Genomic DNA, 16885 nt, shown 5'->3' with positions numbered 1-16885 from the left:
TCAGAGAAAGATGTCAGAGAATTAGATTTAGAGGACTTACCTAGAAACACTGAAGGAGTTAAATGGATCTAACCTGGCTAAACAGCACTAAAGAGGGCACATGACAGGCACACGGATTTGAAGAGTCACCTGGAAAGAGGAAGAGTAGTAGTGCCACTGGCTCAGGTCCTGTTCTGCTTATTAAGATTTATGTTAAGACACTGCAAAGATTTTACTTCCCATTGTAACTGGGACAGTTCTCAGTCTGACAGTTCCACAGTTCTGGAGAGGGCTCACTCCCTACTTCATGCATGGTGTGCAGAAGAGAAGTGCTTAAGGTTGTTAGAGTAGAAACATGTTAGCAGCTGTATCTGCCCTAGCAGCATTTTGACAATGTACTTTCCCTAATTTTAAGAGATTGCAGCATCCTTCTGGAAGTGTATGGACAAAAGTGTATTTCAAAAGAGTCATTAATCTTAAAAACATTTTTGCATCAGTTAAGCTACAGAATAAATAAATGTCAAGCATACATTACATGTTTTCCCTTGGGTCTGCTTGTTACCACCATCACACCAACTAACCATTCCGTGAGCTTTTTTTGATTCCCAGCACCCCCTCTTGCCCCCAGCCAGGATGGGGGTTGTCAGAGCTCAAGTTAAACATTTCAGCAGAACTGGACAGTGTTTAGTCTTCAGAGTCACATTATTGACTTGATTTGAAGTTCATGCTTAACACGTGGTCTCTCTTCTCCTGTAGTGTTTGTAGTGGGCATCAGTTGAAATCAACACATATCCCTGCAGGGAGGAGAACAGTCATGGACATACTATGAATTAAAATGAACACGTTATTTGGGGGTTTCTTAATTTCAAATTGATCTTGGTGTTTAAGGTCCAAAAATCTACTGAGAAGAGCTGAACCTTGGAAGTAACAAGTTTTATTCAACTCTGTCCTTTGAACTTTGCAAAAGGACTCCATCTTTCCCTGAGTGCTATCCCTCTGCACCATGTTAGCGACAGAAGGGAATCTAAAGATCATACAGCCTACTCAGGAAGGTTCATCTGAGCCTTGAGGCAATTAGGCAAGGATCACAAGGGATTACTGAATTTGTGCCACTTAAGAATTAGACATTTAATCTAAACTTGTCCTTAAAGCTTCCCCCAGTGTCAGCACATACAGAGCAATAAGCCTGCAGAGAGCAGCCCATCACAGTCACAGAATCACAGAATGGGTGGGGCTGGAAATAACCTCAAAGACCATCCAGTTCCAACCCCCCTGCCATGGGCAGGGACACCTTCCACTAGATCAGGTAGCTCAAAGCACCATCCAGCCTGTCTATGAAAAGTAAGAATTGTTTTTCTTCCTGTTGACCATAGCCGTCAGACTGGGACTGGAAGTGGAAACTCTAGAACTAGAGCCTGAACTCTAGCCTTTAAATGGGAATCTGATTCACTTTGGTAGGGCATAGCAATTCTGTGTTGTCTCTCATTCCCTTGTTACTGAGGAGATTGGTGAGAGAACGTGAGGGGGGAATGGGCACCGCAGAATCACTAAAATCCTTCATTCACAATTAGTCTATAAGACTGTTGTCAGTGAGTGCCACTGAAAGCAGTGTCTGAGCAATTATATTTTGTAGGGAACCAGGTATGTGGGAGGCAAAGAACAATTAAAATCAACCTTTGCATTTCCTTTCCTGAGCTGTGTTTTGTGCTTAACCACTAACAAAGATTTAGAAGTCTCTGCAAAGAAAAACTTCGAAAAAACTGCAAATAACTTTGAGAAGTTGTTAAGCAAGTGGAGAAATGCAGAAGGCTTACTCATTTTCTGGGCATTAATTTGTCAAAAATGCCCTTGTACTGACTGGTTACCTAGCAACATTCTGTATGCTCAAACTAAGGGCTAGTTTTGGAGAAGGATAACCAGAAGGCAAAAAATATTTTCTGAGAGCTCACTAGCTACTTTTGGCTACTAGCCTCAGTCATTACCACCAATTATTAACAAAATCCGGGCATCCTAGATGCACAAAATTGAATTCTCCTCCCTCTCATATTCCAAGTATTCAACAAAACTGTGAGATAGCAATAACTCTAATTTGATGTGGTTGGCCAAACTTGAACAATATGTCAAGCCCGTTTTTACACTCAATTCCAACTTAGAAGGCTGAAGAAGTTGTACATTTGATCACTTCATAGTTATATAATCAGTTCTAACTTTTCCTCTCAAAGAAAGATACATTTGTTTCTAATAGAATTTTACCATTACTAGGGACCTCATTTTAAACCCATTTTTATTAGTCAAGTAGCTCCAACACAGCAAATTTCTGGCACTGAAGAAAGTAAATAAATGCCTAGGGGAAAAAAAAAGTAAAAAGAGAGATAACCTTTTATAAAGGAAAATCTTTCATAAGTATCAAAATCTCACCTGTACAATTGTAATGTGAGGTCTTGTCAAGGTAACATTGGCCAGATTGGGAAGAGGGAATCCTTTTGACAGTTTAGCTTAAAAAAAGAGACAAATGATGATTTAGGTAGGCATTAGAAAGATAATAAACACCCGCCCTTCAACAACACTGTTCATCCAGAGACTTGTAGGTCATTTATAACAATTAGCCTCTTAGTCTTCACAAGCAAGCCTGGGAGGCTGCTAAGATGCTCATTTAGCAATGGGAAAAAAAGAATTACGAGTGCTTCTCTCTTGGCAGAGTGTTGCAGCCAAACCAAGGATTTCACATTCAACACATTACATACTGAGTGCTTTGTCCCTAATGATCCCTGAGGGATTATTAATACAGCTCTACCATCATTAGGACCTGCTCCCATTTGTATCCATTAGCTAAAGAAGGTCATGTTCATCCCAGTATAGAGGGCTGACACAAAGCTGTATCTCCCTCCAGGGCCTTAAATAAGATTTATGAGAGGCAGAAGCTCTGTTCTGGTCTAATAAAAAGGAATATATTTCACATATAGTGGCCTCAGGCAGGTGTGCAGATGAGAGAGATTTTTCTTTTCTCCCTGATGCATCAGGACCACCTAGACTGAGATGAAGGCAGATGAATTTTTGCTTTCCTAGTAATTGTTCCCCTTTTTACAGAACAGTGAGAGTGAGCACTGACACCCCTACAATCTTTGCCTTCCACTGCTTACTGGCAAATGGTCATTTTCTACTCCAAGTTATTGGAGCTGACAACTTAATCAGAAAGTCAGTAGAAGTTCCTAGAATAACCCATTCTGATGGAAACTTTTTAGTTGATGCTGAAATACAGCTTACCATTAGCTGATGGAATTACTTCAGTCTGGAAAATGTAAGATAGGATGTTCTCCAGAAGTAAGACCTGCCACAGACAAGAAAACTGAGTTAGCCATCATTTCCTGATGGTGGAAGAGCTGTTGTGCCCTAATCCTGGGTAGAGTTAGTAGGCTCTTAATCAAGTTCCAGTTCTCTTTTGGCCTCAAGAGTCATAAGCTAAAGTGAACTTCAGATCTTAAGGTTTTGGAATGATGCAAAGGAAGCGAGATGCAAAATGCAAATTGTATTTCATTATGCTTGGCCAACATTTTAATTTGAAACAGTCTATTTGCTTTATTTGTGAGATAATTTATCACCAATATCAAAGCAGGACTAGAACAGTTTTAATCCTTTCTCCTCCGCTGCTCGGAACTGATTGATTATACTGAGAATGAAATGACTCTGTGGGGGCGGGGTTTTCCCCTGCAAGGCTACAACTGCACTATTTCAGGTACCTCAGGGAAATATCTTGACTCCCTGTCCTTGCCAGAATTCTGAGCACCTTGATGAGCATCCACGGAGTGCCTGTGCCTCAGCCATCCCTGTGACCATTGGATGGCGCTCTGCTCTGTCTCACCCTGATGATTCGCGAGATCTCTTCTACTGCAGCCGGAGCAACTACAGAATGTCTCATTTGCACAGCACTAGCTTGCCCCAAAGAGTTCACTTTTAACTCTTTGGGGCAAGAACAGAGAGGTGGCTGCCAGAAGACAGGAAGAGAGCCACTTGGAAATGAAGCCAAATGATTTAGAAATACTGATAAAATTTAGCTGCTTACTCTTTAGCCTTGATATCACTGATATTCTTAGTTTACATTTCCTATATGCTTCAACTACCCACTTACCTCAAAAGAGCCAACATTGGAGTGGGCTAGGGAGAACTGGATCCTGAGGGAAAGAAGTGAAACAAGATGAGTCACTAAGAAAGGATAAACACAGTTATTCTAATCATGTGCAGTCATGCTGTAGAGCTCCAGGTCTTAGGAAGCATCTGTACAGAGATTTTTTTCCTAAGCACTTTCACCCATTGCATATTGCCAAATACAGAAAGACGTGGTTTTCTTGGGCATTGCTGAGCATCCATGCAAGAGTGTGCTAGAAGGGCTGCAGCCAGCAATTTGAGTGTGCTTCTCCCTCTGTACTGTTCTGGAAATCCTACTGACAATTGATTTTACCAAGGACTTGTAGGGTGTCAGGTATTTTCCAAAGATTTTGGTACACCTGCATAATGCTTTCATGTGAGTCTTACCAGGAAGGAAGGATCTGTTTATTGTGTGGTGCTGCTGCTACTGATGGCTTTCTTGCTACTGCCTCTGTATCCAAAATGAAATACTTATTCCCTAAGCTACTCTTGTATCCAACAAAAGATTTCTGAGTTTCCTCAGCACCAGTACCTGAGTTCTCAAGGCCAGCTTCCAGCACACTCTTGATTTTCCTCTTAAAAATTACTGCAGAAAATGCTAACAGCACTATCCTCCTTAAATTCCTAACATCCCTCTGCCCTGATGAACTCTGCCTGTTCTTAACCCTGTGTCTTTCTTAGGGACTTTTATGAAATTGGAGTCCCAATTCCCAGTTGTGAGGTCTTGGTATACAGAGCTTCTTCTCCATGAAGTGTGACATGTTAGATGTGTAAATGGCCTGGCCTCTGGTTTCCAGCTTTCTGAACCTTCCAAGTTGCAGGACTTCAGATGGTGAATGTCTGCAATAAGAATATCTGCATAGGGGACCTGCAGGGGCCCAGGTTCTCCACTGTGCCCTGGACTGCTCTGACATTCTTTAGTGGCACAGGTTGTCTAGAAAGCCATGACATCTTGCCAGCCAGAAAGTGATGAGGGAAACTCTCAGATGATTTATGGTCATTAAAACTGCCCTGCATGCTTAGTTTATCTAGCTCAGAGGGGAGAGTAAATGTAAAAAGAAGGGAAGTCTAGTGAGACACTTCCCTGCAGTAGTCCACTGGTGGGAAGCCCCTTGGGGCCATTGCACTTGTCAGAAAGAAGCTTCCTGCCTCCTCTAAACTGTACAAGTGCTGCCAGATTAAGAGAGTCTAATGCAGGTGAATTTACCAGCAAAACTTATTTACAATTATCTGATCAAACTACTAATGTTGGGATTGCTAACATTGTTTTCCAAAGGAAATCTTTTTCATCCCAGATTGGATTACCTGTTCAAACACAGCAAGCCCATCAATTTCTGATCAAATATATTCAGGGAAATGCTGGTGTTGGCTGCCTGCAGAATAAAGAAACCATGGATTACCCGACATAAAAAACCCCAGGACCCTTTCTGTGAATTAGTCACAAACACATAAATACCATCTTTTCAGTGATGCATGGAAGCTGTTTTAGGTAAATGCAGCTTTCTCATTGCAAGGCTGCACACAGCAAATGTCTGTTCATTTGAATGGCACTGACAAGAGCTGAAATGGGGGTAATGAGGTGTCATTAATCAAAGCCATGAACAAGATGCCAAGAGGCATGACTCACACTTGCAGAACTGTCATTGCAGAGAACAAAACCTTGCTTAATCAGAGCCACTACATGTTGGGATTTTTGTCCATCTGTAGGAAAATGTTCTTTGCCACAGAAATGTCCTGTAGGTTAGTTGAGGTCATGCCTATACCTGTGACTAAGGGGAATGTGCATGTTTAAGTACTAGAAATTTGGCACTTTCTTTGTTTCTTGTACAGAGTTTTAAAAGAAGGAAGGAACAAACAAACATATTTAGCCCTGAGTTAAATGTCACCTTGTTTGTTGTACTTACTGTGTTCAGTGTGAACAGAGACTGGATGGTTGAGTCTGGCAGAATGGCCAACACCTCCACAGAGCCCTGAATCTCTGCCGTGAAGGAATCCTGCTGTAAGCTGATGGTAGGGATTTCAGTAGACATTAGCTTCAACATCACTGGGTAGGGTGTAATTGAATATTTAGCTACCTGTAAGATTCAAAGAGGAAAAAAAAAAGAAAAAAACATTTTTCTCATCGAATGCATCAGAATACTGCATTTTCTCACTTTTGAAGCAATAATTTTTAAGTATTTCCTTATGATGAGGTTAAGGACAGCTGTTAACATAAGATTCTTTCAGGTAAGCAGGAAATAAAGGTGTTCTGTGGTGCTAAATTAACAGTATTGGCCACTCAGAAATGCAGTGAAAAGTTCCTTCCACTTGAGGAATACAAATTTTTCCCTATTATTTCAAGAGAAATTGAATACTAGCTTGTGGACAGAGGAGATAAATAGACCCTGAATGTGGTATTTAGTCACACAATAAAAGAGCTCAGGAGTCATTCACTTTGAAATTCACCCATCTCAGGAGATGGGTTCCTCCTCAGGACTGTCCTCAGAGGAGCCTCACTCTGTTCATTGCCTAAAGAGTGAACAGGCTCACAAAGTTCAATATTTGAAACAGAGGAGGTGGAGTATTTGCATCAATGCTCATGGCATTTTATGGAGAACATCATACATGCCTACCCTTGGAGAATTCTTATATTTCTGAGGCAGGAACTTAATAACATCTGGGAAGCAAACAAGAATGTGAAGTACTTTGAACTATTAGTTTGATTCCACCCATCCTCTGCATTTATAGCCTAGGGGTTCTTCTCCTCATTTTTGGTTTCTCATCCTGTCTCAGAAGGCTGGTGGAAACCATGCATGCTCATATTCTCTGTCCTATTCATCTCCTTCACCTAAAATAAATGGAAATCCTGTGCATCTGCCTTGTCTGTTCCATAGGATGTAATGTTTCCTGTCCATCTGTTAGCTCATTTTCCTGCACATGGTCCCTTCCCAGGTTTTCTGCTCATCAGTCACAGGTCAGCAGCAAAGTAAAGAGAATTAAGCAGGTTTGGGGAGGAGAAAGGTGATTTTTCTGAGCTGAGACCGATCTTGGATGCCTCTCAAAGCAGAACGCATGACTGGAAGCTTTTTCCTGCATGGAGCTGGTTTTAGGTAGGAACAGCTGTGGCTTGGGCATGGTGCCCAGAGAAAAGATTGATGTGCAAGGTTATGGGCCAAGATTATGTTTGGTAACAGTGCAAGTAATTCAACTCATCGTGGGGTGGGAAGTGACAAGGCCCATCTGCTCTGCTGTTACAAGGCACACGTGTGCCTGCTTCTCCCGTGCAGGAGCCCTGCTGGCCCCAGAAGCCTTTGGGATACACCAGTAGTGAGGTGTCTTGACACCCACACTGGGTGGCTTCCCTGAGACTTTGTGAAAATAATGATACTCACCTCAGGGATGATACTGCTAAATATCTCTGTGTTTATATTAAAATAGCTGCAAGTCTGAAGGAAAAAATAAAAGAGAGAAAACAAATGAGTTACCAGATTTGACCTTCATGATCAGTTTTTCTCTAAGTGCATTATTACAGTCATTTCAATTAATCTTTGATTTTGTTCCTCTCAGAAAAATTCCTAAGAGACTCGGTATACTTAAAGCAGCTTCCCAATAACACATGCCAAAATAATCCCTCAGAAAGCAAATTCTTAACATCATTATAGTTTGGGCTGCAGTCTATAGGTTTTGGGACTTACTGAACCTCCTGCAGTCGGGCTAGCCAAGTCAGGCAGCCTTCAAGCCACAGATGCTGTGCTTTGACATATGCTTTGCTTACAAGGCCCCTGTAGTATTTTCATTCTAAGAAGATCCCTTAGAAAGCAGCCAATGAGGCTGCAAAATTCTCCAGAGCTGATCTCTTGTCCCTGTTAGAGAAGTCTGTGCCTCAGGTCTACAAACCCCTTATTTTTTGGCAGTATTTGGTTCTTGGCTCAGTGGAACTTGGCATGCCTGGCTGTGGCCTGAGGCATCTATATAGAGTGTAAGTAAAAGAGAATAACAATACCCTAGTATTTATGATCTTCTGTCCCAGGACTCTACAGACCAACTGAGAGCTTTATGTGGCCACATACTGACATCTGGCAGGTCAAAGCCCTAACTGAGCCGCTCTGAGCCCATTCCTTGTCTCCTGCTCACCTCCTCTGCAATGGTCATGTTGAAGGCCCCTGTGGTGTAGTAAGCAAATGAGGAGCTCTGAAAGAAATACTCAGAGAAGGCAAGGTACAGCATGGAGTCACTTTGGTCTGGGATTGTGAAGGAAGCTGCCATGCAGGGAGAGTCAGTGTGGTTTCCAGCTGGGAAGACTACGCCCTAAAAGTTATTGTCAGAGATAAAGAAAACAGAGTCAAAATATAACTTTACCATGACTGCAGACAATGAATGGTACTTTCCTTGACTTTGGATAATAAGTGAGTATGCAGGCTTTGTAGTACACCCTGAAGGCTTGGTGCTTTCAAGCAGGTGGTGAAGGCAAGTTCCAGCATTTGGACATCTTCACAGATGAGGCCCAAAATCTGTCTTTTGTGATACTGGTCACCAAGGACAGTCTGCCACTTCAGACCACCCTCTAAATTAAGGGTCTAAATATTGCATGAAGAACATGACTAGTGGTCCTCCTTTCTCCTTTTCTCATCTCTAGGAATTTAAATCTGAGAACTGCTGCTTAAGAGCTATCCAATGGTCTCAATTACAAAATTGTTCTGTAAAACCAGAGGTCGTTCTTGGTCAAAATCAGCACTGTATTGTGCCCAGAATCAAGATGATAACTTGTGCAGACAAAGGGCTTACGAGAGAGCAAAGTTGTGTCAGAGAAACCTAAAATGCCTTTGTTGTCTTCTGCATTAGCCGTCATATTAGCCAAGCCTTGAAGATCTAACACTTCCAAATACATACAGATGAAACAAAAAAGTAAATCAGTAAAACTGATTGGAAGTGATGAAGACATTTAAAGTTTAAAGTTTTTTATGTCCATTTTATTAGTTCTGTTTCTGTTTAATCTCAAATGTATTTTGTCTGTCTTTATTTTCTCATCTAGCTCTAAAGTTCCTATTGTCTTTTAAGGACTATCAAAATGCTTACAAGGTGCTGAATCACAGTAGGTGACCTCTCCATTCAATCCTCACTTGCTGGAATTACCAGTCTATGTATATTTCCCCAGTTATGTGGAAGAGTAGCTCTTGGAACAGCCATGATTTTACATCTTTAGTTTGACACAATTCCCTGCTTAAAATCCAGCTGCTGCAATGCTCAGAGTTTGACAGCAGCTGCACAGCTGGTGTGCTGAGACCAGTGTCTACCACACAAGCAGATAATAACTTTTTGTTCCTTTTTGTTTCCCCCTCTCTTATTTCCCTGTTGTCCTTTTTTTAATACTTAATTTGTAGGATCTTTGTGACAAGACTGCCTTTTCATTTGGCCTTTGTAAAGAACCAAGTACAAGGCAGTTTAAACTTAATTAAGGATTGCAGATACTATAATAATGACAACTACCCTCAATCAAATCACCTTATACCGAATGACAATGAAGCCATTTTAGAATCAGGAACTAGTCAGATTTTTTCAGTGCATAAGGAGATTTTTTCCTTAATTTGGAATAAACTTTCAAGTCTACAGACTCAGCAGCATTCCTTGGGCTCCCATGCTTTTGAAAGGGTCTTCTGCCTTCCCATTCAAGAAACTAGGGGCTTAATTCTTGCTCTGATAGTCTTGCTCTTTCTTGTCTCTCATCCAACAGCAGACACACCTAGTTAGTCCCATGTATAGAAATATTATCCTGACTGACTGAACAATGAAGTCCCAGCTATAATCAACAGTGAGAGAAAGATGAAGTTTAATAACTTTTTTTCTTTCCTTTCCCTTTCTCTTTTCTTCTGTCTTGCTTAGTCTTTGACTGCGCTCTATTTTTTACAACCACCTCAACAGCAGTTTAAAGAAAAGAATGTGGCTTTTAAAGAATTCATTGCACAACAGGATTGTTACAAATTATTACTGTAACAAATTCAATAATGCTTTGAAATGTCTGTCTTCTCAGATGGTGAGCCTTTATGTTCAGAACAACAACCATGGTCACCTTAGAAAGTGTCTCAGAATAATGGAACCCACAGCAATGTAGGCAAACAGCACCACAGGCAACTACCTTTAAGTCCAGGTCAATGAATGTTTGGAATACTGCTGGCAAACCACTTAAGGAGTAGTCTACTTCAGCCAAATCATCAATCTGCATTACAGCTGTAAGAGTAGTATATAAGAAACAGAATATTACAAAAACATAGAAATAATTGTATGTATGCATAATTACAATTACATAATTTTATGTATACTTGAAACTAAGTCAAACTATGTATACTTAAAACTAAGTCTTTTCTGAAAGAGAATGACACAAATTGTTCCAGAGAGTAGGGAAAAACACAACCAGGAACCTCCTAATATGCATTCTGACCTAAGATTTGATGTTTCTACTGAGACTTTATGTAAAGTGCCTTCTCCAGTTTGTCTATTGTTTTCTCATTGTGGAAAGTAAGTTTGGTCTGACCCCAAAAAGGAGATGGCCATATCAGTGCCTCAGGGCATAAGGAGGTGTTGGGATTTCTTGTCAAGCAGTTTTAAGAGCATCCCAAGTAGCTGTAACTTGCAAGTACTTTCCCAGGAGAGTGCCTTATCTGCTTAGATACCTGTTTTGCACATGGTATCTGAGCAACATTTTGGGTGTCTTAAATGCCTGCAAATCTAACCCAAAGTAGTTCAAGTGAGAAGGCTTTTGCAAAGGAGCTTTTTCATTTTGTCTCTGGCAAGTCTGATAAATAGGTAAGTAAAACTTAATTTCCAGTCAGACTAGGAGAACAGACTTCAGCTTGTAAAGTGCTGTGTGTGCAGGAGGACTTGGAGCATGGTAAAGGAAAACTGTCTTAGCAGTACTGTGTGGCCTCTAAGTGGCATTTCTCACAACAGAAGTGCACACTGCCACACCTGCAAGTTGAGAATTGCTACCAAGTCCTTGGCTCTTAGAAACACATATTTCTTGCTCAAGTAGCCCAGCCTTTAGTTAACTGTGGTTCTGTATGCAAGGGAGCAGATGGAGCAGAGGGACTGATAGCACTCCTGGAGGCATTGCTAAGCAGTTGCTGCTAAGGAAGGGGCAGAATTTCACTGATCAGAAGAGAGAAAACAGAAGGAAAAGGTATCACTGATGACTCACCATTCGGTGATCGGAGGTCTCCATCTATCAACTGGATCCCAGCTCTGATATTGGGACATGACTACAATAAAAGCACACTCAAGTTATGGCTTGATTACCATGGATGCATAAGCACCTCTTACATGTGTGCTAGCAGATCTTTCTGCTGCATGACACACATTGCAGCATTTGTTTATCAAAACACCTCATCTGGCTTCTCTTTACCTAACTGGATCCCCAAGGTTTCTACTTGGTGCAATGCAAATGTGTTGTATGTCAGAGCTACAAAAAAGAGGGACATTTCCAGAGGCAGCCTGGTGGGGGTGACAAAACCACAGCCTTAAATAGTGCGAGGACAGATCTTATACTGGTGTTACAGGAGAGATCTCAATTGTGGAATCATTTAGGCTGGAAAAGACATTAAAGATCAGTGAGTCCAAGTGTAAATCCCTGGGCAGAATGACAGCCATCTCAAGCTCTCTCTCTCAATGGCCCTGGGCAGGCTGTCACCAGAGCTACTCACCCCTTTGCTACAATGAAGTTGAAATGTCATACTATCAGTTGATATAGTATAATTTCTCTATGTATTGCCCAGTATATGTTTTGTCTACCAAGCATAAAAATAACCCAAGCCCCAGGATGCCTGTAGGTACACAGGCAGGGACTTATTCTGCATTGTAATGGAAAAAATAACTACATTATCCATCCCTATTGCTACTGTGGTTGAACATAGCTGTGTCAGTATCGTGGCTATGAACCTGTCACTTTATCTGGAATCATTTCTGGCTGGCAAAATGATGACTGTGCTGATCAGACCAGAATAGGACTATTACAGGATTATTTTTCTAATTCTTCCTTTGCCAAGTTCACAGCACTGACTTGTGGCTGCTATCCTCCTTACACCCCTCCCCTACACAATGTGAAAAGCTTACATTAGTGACCAAGCTCCTGTGAATGGGTTTCTTCAGATACTTGATAAAGAAGTTATACAGGAAGCTAGAGGGAAGGAAGAAGGCAATTAATGGGTCAAGTACTATGGTCACTAAGAGGAAATCAGGTATCTCTGCAGAACATGAATTTAATGGCCTCTTAGTGTGATATTCTATTACACATGGGAGCTTTTTGAAATGCAAAAACTGTCAGAGAGCCGCCATTTAGAAGATGATCATTTCAGCACTATGCATGTCAGCCTGGGTTAATTAATATTTACAAAAAATGGATTTCTTCAGAAGACCACCATCTTATATGTACAAAATGGTCTCTGCACTACGAACTTCCAAAACAAGTAAAAATAAACAAACAAAAACAACCCCCGCAAACCGGTGACAAGAGTGGTATTCAGACAGTGAGAGAAATACAAGAAAATAATGAGATGCTGTTTCATGGGGCTGTATCCAGAGGGTTCATAGAGAGTCTGTTTCTGTTCAATTTTGATAGCACTGCGAGTAGGAGGAGTGAAGCATAGTACAACCTCATAACTTCTACCTAGAGTTGAAGAATAGAGCCGAAGTTTGAAAGTGCTGAAGAAGCACAAGTGATTGTTTGATTCTGTCTTTATCTTCTACTGTGTGTAAATACAAGGCCAAATATCAATGCTGGCCATTTTAATGCTGTATTGGGGCCTCAGTTCTCACCTGTGGTACTTTATGATGCCTAAAAGCAGTTCTGTGTGCCCTAATTTGTAAAGCTGTCGCTGTGCCATTCACTGACAGTTATTTTGTGAGAATGTTTATACAGATCTCTTCCACTTACCCAGTTTTCCCATTCAGCTTGATATCTACATCACCAGGAGTTGTCCGGCAGCTGGTGAGGGCTATTGATGTAGGGCCTGCATTATCCAGGGGTGTTGAAAGGATTACAGTAACAAACACTTTTGAAATGTGCACTGTGCCTCTTCCACTGTCTTTGCTGCATCAAGTGAAAAAAATAAAAACTGAAAAAAATCCACCTCTTCACTATGGAATTGCCTGGTGATGTGGACCCATGGCTGGTCCTGGTCATTGCCACTACTCTGCTTTGCCTGCCTGTGCCGGGTGCCTGCCAGTGACGGCACTGTGACTCCTGCTGTGTCACCCCCTCAGCTCCCAGGGCCCTTCCCCTGCATGCAGCCCTGCTGTCCCTGGCAGAAGGGCAGGTCGGAGACTCCTGTCATTCAGTCAGTTTAGCAATACAGGTAATGTGAGGAAGAGGGATTTCTTTCCTCTGAAACAGCCTGGGACTAGGAAGGTGTGGAGATTGCTCTAAGGATATTTACATTTGCTCATCCATTTTCCACCAGCTTTTGAACTGTATCTCTTGGTGGCATAACAGAGGGTTTCCAATAGTGTGACTGCACTATGAGGGTTTATTATACTAGACTGTGATCCACCACACTACAGTTTTTCTAAATGTGTCATTAGCTGGCAGGCTGGACAATGACAGCATTCAGCTAGAGCAGCAGTCCTGTGCTATTTGCAGCAGTGCTTCTCAGCCATGGGCTCTTTATCAGTGCTGATGTCTGAGGGCACAGGGCTGTCTCCCACCAGCAGACCTGACAGAAGCACCAGTCTGTGCTCCTGGGTTACTGCTGCCAGCTGATAAAGAGCACCTTTACAATGAAGGGGTCACAAGAATAAACTAAAATTTGCATTTTTATATTATCCATCAAGAAAAATACTCCAGAACATGCAAAGCTGTACATACAACATCCAGGTCCTTATGTTCCAGTTCATATCAATGGTTAAAGAAGCATTTCCAATCACCAGTTTTATCCCAGACCCTGGTAGGAGGGAGATGGAAGCACTGGGTACTTCTACAGCAGTAACATGTATCCTAGACCATGAAAGAGAAAAGGGAGAGAAAAAAAAATTAAAAAATGGATTTAATAAGTCAAAATGAACACAAAACAAGATTCAAATTTCAGTCAAACACAATTTGCCCCCAGAGAGAATACTTACCTTGAGATGTTGTATTTGACATTACCAAGCCCAAATTTCTCATGGCCAGTCAAATCGGGGAATTGCTCCTTCTCCATATTCTGCTTCAGGATTTCCAGCCCAACCTCCCTGGCTACAGGAAAACAATGATCAGTTCAGTTGCCTTTGACAGTGCCTGGGAGTTTGGAGTTATGTGTTTCTGGCTTAGGAAATGTGATGGTCACAGAATCAGCAAGAAGGTGGTATCTCACTTGAGACATGGCAGTGCTGTTTCAAGTCTCACTCCTAGCCATGGCAAGAGCTGAACTAACTGGCTCAGTATCTAAGGTCAGGTGAACCTTGATATGATCTACAATGCTGTCAAGCAGCTTACTGACTTTGTTCTATTGTGCTCTTAAAATTTCCTTTATAGCCTGCCACGGGGTCATTTACTCCCACTGCCCTCTTTCCTTTGTCGTATCAGTATTGAAGGCAATGCTACTAGCAGGTCTTGATGAGAGCATTACACATACCATACTCCAGCCCCTTCTGGGTGATCCTCACTTTGACTCCAGGATTGGCACTCAGTAGCCCACTGACCAAACTTAAGAGAAGGAGAGAACAGCAAATCTTCAGCATCTTCCTCATTCTTTACAGGACCTGTTAATAAATATTTATAATAATATCAGAAATTCATGCTGTGTCACTTGGTGGTTGCACTCCCTTCCCCCCTACCCCAGACGCCAGCTTTCCCTCCAGAATGAAGAAAGTGGAAAGCCCAGCAACCCTGGCAGAGAAGACCACAGACTTGCAAAAAGTAAGCTCTGTGGGGTAGAGGAGAAAAGTCAGCCTGTTCACTGCCATAGAGCCTGGGGAAAGTGCTTGGGATACATCTATCTGGACAAACATTGAACTTCTACGTTTGAATTTGGTGGCTCTACAGGATTCACCACAGGGCTGGTGAATAAGAGAAGCCAATGCCCATCCCAGGGGCTTTGGTGACGAGATTTAAACCAAGATAATCTGTATCAATCACAGACTGTGTGTAGTGTGAAATTCAAAAGGTCTTGCTTTCAGCAAGGTTTTCCAGGGAGAGTGAGAGAAGCCACCCTGATAGACAATTTTTAGACAAAACTGGACAAAATCAGAGAATGGTTTTTTTTTCCCCCAGAGTTCGGAACAGCCTTCTATGGAGTTATTTGTCATCTGGGACTGACCTGGCAAACAGGTCATGTTATTATGGTTTTCTTCATTTCCAGCTACTGCACTGGATTATAAACAGCTGAAAGTAGAGGAGAGTGTGTTTTCTAGCATTACTTTTACAGATAACTTTTTTTAGTTACCACAGGGCTATGGAAGAGCTGGAATTAAACCATCTATAAGGAGACAATTGCCTCTTCCCTAATATCTGAAAAATTGTTTTGAAATTGCTGTATCTTTCAGTAGCCGCTTCATTACCAGAGGTAACAATATACCTCAAACCACTAGAATATTTTCAGTCGTGATCAAAATATAAACAAATCTCCAAAATTATGAGAGAATGTTTACTTAATTATTTAACAGTTTCAACCAATCCTGCAGAACACTTTTGCCTTTTAGTATAACTAGCATTTTCTTTTTAAATTTTAACTGACAGATATTGAGAGATGAAAGATACACACTTCATATGTAGAACAAAAATAAAAGACTGGAAGGATACATGATTTTGGCATTTGCATAGTTCTCAAACTTTAAAATCTCAAAATTTAACCAGATTTAGCTCCATCAATCACTTCCCAGCAAAGCCACTCCTTGACAAAGAGGAATCACCTTATATTTGTTTCCATACCTCTCCTCTGAAGGGTGAAGACAAGACCTTTGCTGTAGCAGACCACAAGGCTAGGATGTTGCAGGGAAAATCTTCTGCAGCCATGAGCCCATCATTTAAAGGAAAGAGCTGTGGGCTTGAAGAGAGCCAATTGCTATCACCTTCAGTGGTATCACCTAGGGAGTGGCCTCTGATAACCACATCCCAAGCTATTTTGGACCTTCCAGGTAAAATCTATTACATTTCATTTAGGGATAAGAAGAGGACAACGTAAACTGTTGGCTGGGGGTGCTCAGGTGCCAGAATGCAGAGATTGGGGTGGTATGCTGCCTTTGTGGAAGGTGGTTTCAGCACTGGTTTTTCAAATGAGGAGGAAACTCCAGCAGGAATTCCAGTATTTCCACAGGACAGATATTCATAGCCATGCTTGTACTGTAAAATAAGTAAATTAATGTGCCATTGGTATGAAAAACAGATGGAAAACAAGTCCCATCTGTCTGAAATTGCTCAGGATACAGGAAACCATAAACAATATTGTATTTATATTACAACACATACATTTATATAAATGCACACAGACACTGCAGTGTATTTATCTGGTACAAATATATAGTATCAAGTCCTTGCAGTCAATATTTTCCATTTCTTCTGTTTTCTTATCCAGTTAACCAGTACTTCAGCTAACCAGTACTACTTGGCTTGTCAAGGAGGTGATTTAATCAATTAGCTTGCAAGTACCAAGCAAATGCCCCCAGGCATGGGGCACTTTGCTGGACAATCTGAGTCACTTCATTGTGCAATCCATGAATAGAAAAGGTAGAGACACTTGTCAGTCAGTCAACAAATGCTCATACTTCACACAGATTTAACTTCCGCTGCAGGGAGTCACCTGCATAATAATTTCATTATTCA

General features: G+C 41.4%; 1 protein-coding gene across 1 annotated transcript; it reads right to left on the bottom strand.

Annotated features, from left to right (window-relative positions):
* Positions 1-707: 707 nt before the first annotated feature.
* On the bottom strand, positions 708-14805 carry LOC128939076 (BPI fold-containing family C protein-like). The gene is made up of 15 exons (XM_054279842.1): positions 14700-14805; positions 14209-14320; positions 13955-14083; positions 13025-13180; positions 12205-12268; positions 11294-11354; positions 10235-10326; positions 8236-8409; positions 7494-7547; positions 6027-6197; positions 5428-5495; positions 4106-4148; positions 3244-3307; positions 2398-2474; positions 708-773 (listed from the first exon to the last, which is right to left on the bottom strand). Exons 1-15 carry the CDS (start codon positions 14803-14805, stop codon positions 708-710), a joined length of 1437 nt encoding a protein of 478 aa, XP_054135817.1.
* Positions 14806-16885: the final 2080 nt, after the last annotated feature.

The sequence above is a fragment of the Melozone crissalis genome, unplaced genomic scaffold (genome assembly GCF_028551555.1).
Source record: "Melozone crissalis strain CALT ecotype California unplaced genomic scaffold, PUWL_Pcris_2 ptg000004l_1, whole genome shotgun sequence".
In the NCBI taxonomy this organism is placed as follows: Eukaryota; Metazoa; Chordata; class Aves; order Passeriformes; family Passerellidae; genus Melozone; species Melozone crissalis.
Note: the sequence above shows the minus strand (reverse complement) of the source record. Positions and strands in the feature narration are given on the sequence as shown.